We start from the raw sequence: 8,074 nt of genomic DNA on the forward strand, positions 1-8,074 counted from the left end.
GAGGGGGGGGACATAAAGAGTTTTGTTGGATTTAGTTTCAATGTGTTTCGCAGCTTGTAGTGTCTGGTCTGTGATTCATAAGAAATTATGTGCCAATTGCTTGCTTGATCATTGTCCACCATTTTTCCACCTTCATTTGGAGTATCCACTTTCAGTTTTCATTCGTTTTCTCTATCGGTTTTCTTGTGGATTTGTAAGCCTCTCTTTGAAGCTTTGTTCTATATTGCTTGTGAACGTAGGAAACCTGATGGACAATAATAATTGGAGGCCTACTCTTCCAGGCGGAGAACCTGCCATTGATGCAGGCGATTGGAGAGCTCAGTTACCCCCTGATTCACGACAAAAGATCGTCAACAAAATGTAAGTTTATGATAACATGTGCTGTCTTTCGAAGTGGGGGTTTTCATTCTTTCGGAAATACTATCCCTCATCTAATTTTATGCTCGTTCATATGGAAGGTTATTCATTACATGTTTTGTTGACCACTATTTCTTTCTAACTTAGTCACTTGCCATCTGCAGAATGGAGACACTGAAAAAGCACCTTCCATTCTCTGGGCCGGAGGGAATTAATGAGCTCAGGAGAATTGCTGCTAGATTCGAGGAAAAAATTTTCTCTGGCGCTATTAATCAGGTAATTAAATGTCCTATTATTCTATGAACAAGTGCTTTTGCCATTTAATCTGAAAAATAGAGAAATTTCGAACACATAGGAATTTTTTGCTTTGATCCTTCCATAAAATGAAAAAGAAAAAGACTGGAATTCAACCTTTGTACGTTCTTGGTTGATGGTGGGCTTTTCTGATCTCATTTACTTTTGATGCATGTTTTAGACTGATTACCTTCGCAAAATATCCATGAAGATGCTGACAATGGAGACTAAGACTCAAAATAGTGCTGCTGGTTCGACGACGACATCCATCTCTGCCGCTAATAATAACACTCCCTTGGATTCTGGTAATAATGATTCGAGCCCTTAAGACTTTTTAAATTCTCAACACAGGAATATTTCTCCCACATTGAAATCCCTTATGGTGTGGCTGAAGTTTCATACATAGTTGAAACTTAAAGAGAAACAAGAATAATATCTGAAAACTGGATCTGTTGACAGAATTCTAGATAAAACTTTTTACCAGGCTTTAGAAGGAAAAAGCTAGTAGCCTAACTGAAATTCGTATAACCAAAACGAAGAACTAAAATATAAGGATGAACAAAAAGAAACGGGATAGTATCATAGTACTCTACACCAGATAGTCTCCTACTTGTGTCACTTTCAATGGATTTTTTTTACGGGACTTTTTAACCTGGTCTCGTATGAGGAACTACAGTTGCTAGTTATGCTAATGTATATGATTTGAAAACGAGTTTTGAATTAATTGCTCTTATTTGTGGTGGTTAAGCATAGATACTCATGCATGAACCGCTTAAGTATGTTCCATCTGGTTTTTATGGATGGATGTTCCTCTAATTTGATGTCTGTATTGGTGCTACTCCTTTCCTGGAGTAGGATCCACAAGCATGCCATCTCAAGTTCAAAACCAAGGGCAATCTCTTCCGGCATCATTACCAACAAATCAGTCTCAAACATCACAACAGCTGTTGTCCCAGAACATGCAGACTAACTTAGCCTCTGGAATTCCGGGTTCTGCTACTCTTCCGTCTTCTATGCCTAAGGTCTCTTCCATATCCAATAATAATACGGGGGTCTTAGGCCAGATTTCCAATGTGCAAAATGTATCCGGAATGCTACAAGATTCATCAGGGACTTCAATGGGGCAGGGCCTTGCATCGAACATGCTTTCAGGGTCACAGAGGCAGATGGCAGGGAGGCCACATGGTATGACTTCTCAGCAGCCGCAGCCACAGAATGCACAATATCTTTATCAGCAGCAGCTACAACAACAACTTCTTAAGCAGAACTTTCAGCAGGGGAATGTACCCAATTCGCTTATGCAATCTCACATGCAGCAGCCGCAGCAAAATGTGTTACAACCTAATCAATTGCATACATCTCAGCAGCCCGGTATTCCAACATCTGTTATGCAGCCTTCCTCGGTGAACTCAGCTCCTCTGTCGGGTCTCCACACAAATCAACAGTTGTCTGGTCATCAGCAGACACAGTCCATGCTGCGGCAGCATCAATCATCCTTGCTGAGGCCAAATCAGCAATCGCAACAAATTTCTGGGATTCATCAACAGCAAAACCCATTGCCACAGCAGTCGATACCCACCCTACAGCAGCAGCAAGCACAACTGATGCGGCAACAAGCTGCAAATAGCTCAGGCGTCCAACAGAATCAGATGATCGGGCAGCAAAACGTTGTTGGGGATATGCATCAGCAACAACCACATCAACAGAGGATAATGGGCCAACAAAATAATCTTATGAACATTCAGCAGCAGCAGCAGCAGCAGCAGCAGCAACAACAACAACCACAGGTGCAGCAGCAGCAGCCGCAGCCAGCACAACAGCAATTGATGTCTCAGCAAAACAGCCTTCAGGCAATGCATCAGCAACAATTGGGTGCTCAAAATAATATTTCGGGATTGCAGCAACCGCAACAACAGTTACTCGGTTCCCAGGTTGGTAATTCAAACCTGCAGTCTAATCAGCAGTCAATGCACATGCTATCACAATCTAAGGTTGGACTACAGCAAAGGACACATCAGGCTGGTACTGGCTTGTTACCTTCTCAAGGCCAGCAATCACAAAATCAGTCATCACAGCAGCAGATGATGCCTCAGCAGCAATCGCATCATCAGCAACTAGGTCTGCAACAACAACCTAATCTAATGCAACATGATGTGCATCAAAGGCTTCAAGCTTCAGGCCAAGTGGCTGGGTCCATGCTTCAGCCTCAGAATGTAATGGATCAACAGAGACAATTATATCAATCACAAAGAACCCTTCCTGAGATGCCATCAAGTAAGTCTTGTCTTTGCATCCTTTTGATGGTTTTAGATGCCGGCATTTTTTACAGAACCTCTCAACAGGATCTGATGTTGAAAAAAAAAACCCACTTGTTTGATTATATTAGCATCATTGGATTCCACAGCACAAACAGGAAATGCAAATGGGGGTGATTGGCAAGAGGAGGTATATCAGAAGGTAATCCGGAATTTTTATTTTCTTTATAAGTGAGGTATATGCTTGCTGCTTCCAATCTTGCTATTAGCGTCCAGAAATCTCCCAATACACGATTTAATAAGTCAACATTCCTTTTAAATTTCTTATTGTTATTTATCTTATGTTTGATGTATTTTGCATTCTATTTCCTTCTTTCATTATATGTAAACATAACTACATCCTCAACTCAAGTGAGCTAATGCAACAAGACTCTAACACAGAGTACCGTGCCTTTGACCATTGTTCCTTTCTCTGCAGATCAAATCCATGAGAGAGTCATTCTTACCGGATCTGAATGAAATTTACCAGAGAGTTGCACTAAAGATGCAGCATGTAAGTTAATAGACATTTTTTTCTTTTGAGATGCGGATATTTTCCTCTGATTGCATGTTTATGTCATTAGAACAATGGTTAGTACCTAATTGTTGGGATTTGTATAGACTCAATGCAGTACTTCGTCTCGTAATTGGCAAAAGATAGTTCTATGACTTTTTAGTCTAATGAGGTACTTAATTCTTACTAACAGTCCTCTCCGGTTCTGTCCTTTTGAACCCTTAAGGAAATTGTAACTTGCGTTTCTGTATTTTGTTCCCTGTATTGAAAATGTTCCTTTTTGTTTTCAGCATGAATCTCTTCCGCAGCAGCAAAGGTCGGACCAGTTTGACAAACTGAAACAATTCAAGATAATGTTGGAACGGATGATAAATTTCTTATCTGTTACAAAGCCCAATATCTTGCCTGCTTTGAAGGATAAGGTGGGTTCATACGAGAAGCAGATTGTAAATTTCTTGAATGCGAACAAACCGAGGAGGCCACTGCAGCCAGGGCAGCAGCTTCCACAATCTCAGATGCAACAGCTTCAATCTCAGACCGTTCAAGGTCAGTCTCATGATAATCAAGCAAACCCTCAGATGCAACCGATGAACATACAAGGTTCTGTGGCAAGATCTCAACAGAGTGGCCTGTCGAATTTGCAGCACAATGCTCTATCATCTCTTCCTGGAGTTTCGGCTCCACAACAGAACATGTCCAATTCAATACTGGCTCCTAGTATAGAAGCAAGCCAAGGGAATGCACTGAACAATGGTCAGCAGGTTGGGGTGCAACAAAATCCTCCTCAACAAGTGAATAATAGTTCGGCCTCTACACAGAGTGGGCTAAATACATTGCAGTCTAACGTTACTCTCGCCCAGTCAAATCCCGGTATGCTTCAGCATCAGCACTTGAAGCAACAGCAGGATCAACAGCAACTGAAACAACAGTTTCAACAACGTCAGATGCAACAACAACTGATGCAGAAGCATCAGATGCTTAATCATCAGCAGCAGCAACAGCAACAACAGCAACAGCAACAGCAACAACAGTTGCAAGCAAGACAGCAAATGGCTCAACTACAGCAGATGAACGATGTGAATGATCTGACAATGAGGCAGGGAATGAATGGCAGCCGTGGAATGTTTCAACAACATCCATTACAAGGTCAACGTGGTTATCCTCTTCAACGGTTAAAACCTGGAGGGCAACTTTCTGTTTCGTCGCCTCAACTCCCGCAAGGTGCATCTCCACAGATGGCACAACATATGTCTCCTCAGGACCAGAAAAATCTTTCAGCTGCCAACAGGACAGGAACTCCTTTACAATCTGCAAATTCTCCATTTGTTGTCCCATCTCCTTCAACTCCCTTGGTGCCATCCCCTATGCCAGTTGATTCTGAGAAACCCGTGACCGGTGCATCTTCATTGTCGAATGCTGGAAATATTGCACGCCAACAAGCAACTGGAATGCAAGGTGTAGCTCAATCCCTTGCTATCGGCACCCCCGGGATATCTGCCTCTCCTCTGCTTCAGGAGTTTACTAGTCCTGATGGAGTCAATGTAAATCCTCTGACAAGTGCATCTGGCAAGTCAAGTGCCACTGAACAGCCTATCGAACGCCTGATTAGAGCTGTAAGTAAAACCTTATCTGTTGCTTAAGCTCTACTTTATCAGTATCAACGTTTTTCTTGAATATGGGGAGCTTTCTCTCTCTGTTATCAGATGAAGTCTGTCTCAGCTCAGGCTCTTTCAGCAGCGGTCAGTGATATCGGGTCCGTAGTTAGCATGGTGGATCGGATAGCTGGTTCAGCTCCTGGTAATGGGTCGAGAGCTTCGGTTGGCGAGGACTTGGTCGCGATGACAAAGTGTCGTCTTCAAGCAAGAAACTTCATGACTCAAGATGGGATGATGGGGACGAAGAAAATGAAGCGTCACACCACGGCTGTGCCGTTAAGTGTTGCTTCATCAGGAGGAGGAAGCATTAGTGATAACTTCAAGCAGTTTGGTGGCCCGGAGACTTCTGATCTTGAATCTACTGCTACTTCTTCCGGCAAGAGGCCAAGAACCGAGGTTCAGTTTTCGTTTACACTTCCCGTGAATATGTCGGAATTTATGATTATAAAGACTTAATCTTGATGTTGGGCCTTGCAGACCAATCGTGCTCTGATGGAAGAAATCAAGAAAATAAACCAGGGACTGATTGATACAGTGGTTGAGATTAGTGATGAAGATGCGGATCCGAGTGCAGTAGCCGCAACAACGGAAGGGGGTGAAGGAACCATTGTCAGATTCTCGTTCATAGCCATATCTCTGAGCCCGTCGTTGAAATCTCATCTCTCTTCGACACAAATGGTAAACATTTCTCACCTCTCTCAAAAGCAAAACAGAGATTCCTTTTGATCTAATCGTATCCTTTTCTTCTGCTTTTTTTAGTCCCCGATCCAACCGCTGCGTCTGTTGGTTCCCGCTGGCTACCCGATGTCCTCTCCGGTTCTGTTGGATAAACTCCCGGTTGAAACAAGGTAAAGAAAAAAAGCAAAGATTTTTACAAAACCCGAATCATGAAACAGCGTTCCGGACATAAGTTCCTGTCATGTCTTTTGGTAAAACAGCAAAGAGAATGAAGAAGACCTGTCGACGAAAGCTAGGGCTAGGTTCAGCATATCGCTGAGGAGTTTGTCGCAACCGATGACGCTGAAAGATATAGCAAAGACGTGGGACGGATGTGCTCGAGCCGTTATCTGCGAGTACGCTCAGCAGTTCGGAGGTGGTACCTTCAGCTCCAAGTACGGCACATGGGAGAACTACGTCGCCGCTGCTTGATTTTCTCTGTTCTCAAACCCCCCATCTCCATATATATATACATAACATATATGTATGTATGTATGTGTTTACATACATGCCGCCGCCATGGCCATGATCCCTTTAGAAAGCTCTCTCGTTTTCTCGCTGGAATAAGAGAGGGGAAGAGAAGAGAACTTAAAACAATCATAAGTTGCTTGTTGCGGGGTGTCACCCTTATTATTATTGCAAATTCTAGTTATTCATAGTGTTTACTTTCTCTGTGTATGTCCGTTGCCGACAATTCTTGCACATAGGATTTGGCACTGGCTTCCGAATTTTCAAGTATCCAAGATCGGCTATTTGGAAATTGGGTACGAGTAGGGGTGGGCGATTGTGCGGCTTCGGTTTAATCGGATTTGATTATTTCGAGTTCGGATTTGAAATATTTATATCTAATCGGTTATATTTTTTTAATCGGTTCGGATTCGGATCGGTTCGGATCGGATTTGGTTCGGGTTATCCAAACAAAAAAAACGATAAAAAAATTCAGACAAATATCTTATAAAAATAACAAAAACAATATTAAAATACATGTATATTTTGTTTTTTTATATACCATAGTTATATAAAACAATATCATTATTTTAATTTTTTTAATTAGATTTAGAATATATTGCATATTAATTGATGATATATGGATGGATGAACGGATATATTCGGTTACGGTTAATTCGGATTCGATTTATTCGGTTTACGATTGTTTTGGATTCGATTATTTAGGGTTCGGTATTTTGTCCACCCTATGGGTTAGGCTACGGGGAGAATCCGATTTTTGGGTTCGAATTTGTAGGTGTGGGGATAATAGGTTTAGATGAATTTGTTTAAAAATTTATTCTCTCGAGATTCTTCGTCTCTTTATCGATTGGAGATATGAATATTTAAGTACCTCGATCTTCACGGTGTGATCGGATGGCTTGACCCGTACGGTCCTTAGATCTGAACTGAAACTCAGGTCTCCTGTGGGTCCCACACGGTCGACACCGACCAATGAGGAGTCAGCAAATCAGGATCTTGTCCTCCTAAGGGTTTGACGTTTCACCAAAAAGAAAACATCTATAGAATTTTAGGCGGTTGTATCAAATTTTCAATAGAATTGTGGGGAAGAAACCAATGAAATCTCGTGAAAAGACTTGCGGTACCTTCAATAATAAAAGAATTTCATCTAGTTTTCCCACGGCACGTGGAGAATGGACACCTAACGTGCATTCGTATTTTATATTATATAGATTATTATAAAATATTCAGTAAAATACAAAAGTAAGTAGAATCGTTATGATCTTATGCCAAGAATGTCAAGAGGACCACAGAGATTTACAAGGAAAGCATCTACTGATACTATGTTCTTTCTCAACACAAACACGTCTGTGCTTGGAATGGAAACCCCACCAACTTTGGTCCCGAAAATTACATATTTGCATATCAAATAAGGTTCTTTATTATGCAAATATATATATATATATATATATATATAGATATAGATATTTCATAAATATATATATATATATGTATGTATGTATATGATATATCTTTCAACTCTTCACGTAAAATATGACATTACCAAAGTCCCATAATCAATGCGCATGCTGAATAATAACAACTAAAGATGAAATATAAGTGAAAGGAAAAAAGAATATATATGAAAATACACCAAAAATTGGATGAATAGTTTCCAACTTGGCGTTTGATCTATAACCCACTTGCGTGTTTCTCTTTATTGAATTATTTTATCTGAATTGCAATAAGTCTGTATTTATTGGTCCACTCCACGACACGACCCCCCCCCCCCTCCT

General features: G+C 41.1%; 1 protein-coding gene across 3 annotated transcripts in view; it reads left to right on the forward strand.

Annotated features, from left to right (window-relative positions):
• LOC104808194 (mediator of RNA polymerase II transcription subunit 15a) overlaps positions 1–6,501 on the forward strand; it is a 7,450-nt gene extending 949 nt beyond the window's left edge. The window contains exons 2-13 of one of the 3 annotated variants that reach the window (XM_010533807.1): positions 240–360; positions 522–633; positions 833–956; positions 1,507–2,582; positions 2,655–2,925; positions 3,038–3,108; positions 3,385–3,459; positions 3,750–5,072; positions 5,163–5,510; positions 5,592–5,792; positions 5,874–5,962; positions 6,053–6,501. In XM_010533807.1, the coding sequence (XP_010532109.1) occupies positions 248–360; positions 522–633; positions 833–956; positions 1,507–2,582; positions 2,655–2,925; positions 3,038–3,108; positions 3,385–3,459; positions 3,750–5,072; positions 5,163–5,510; positions 5,592–5,792; positions 5,874–5,962; positions 6,053–6,263 (4,014 nt within the window). In that variant the 5' untranslated portion in view covers positions 240–247 and the 3' untranslated portion in view covers positions 6,264–6,501. Of the gene's footprint in view, positions 1–239; positions 361–521; positions 634–832; positions 957–1,506; positions 2,926–3,037; positions 3,109–3,384; positions 3,460–3,749; positions 5,073–5,162; positions 5,511–5,591; positions 5,793–5,873; positions 5,963–6,052 lie in introns of all 3 variants that reach the window. The other 2 variants (XM_010533805.1, XM_010533806.1) reach the window with 2 other exon arrangements.
• The last annotated feature ends 1,573 nt before the right edge of the window (positions 6,502–8,074 follow it).

This window comes from Tarenaya hassleriana, unplaced genomic scaffold, assembly GCF_000463585.1.
Source record: "Tarenaya hassleriana unplaced genomic scaffold, ASM46358v1 Cleome14, whole genome shotgun sequence".
Taxonomy (NCBI): domain Eukaryota; kingdom Viridiplantae; phylum Streptophyta; class Magnoliopsida; order Brassicales; family Cleomaceae; genus Tarenaya; species Tarenaya hassleriana.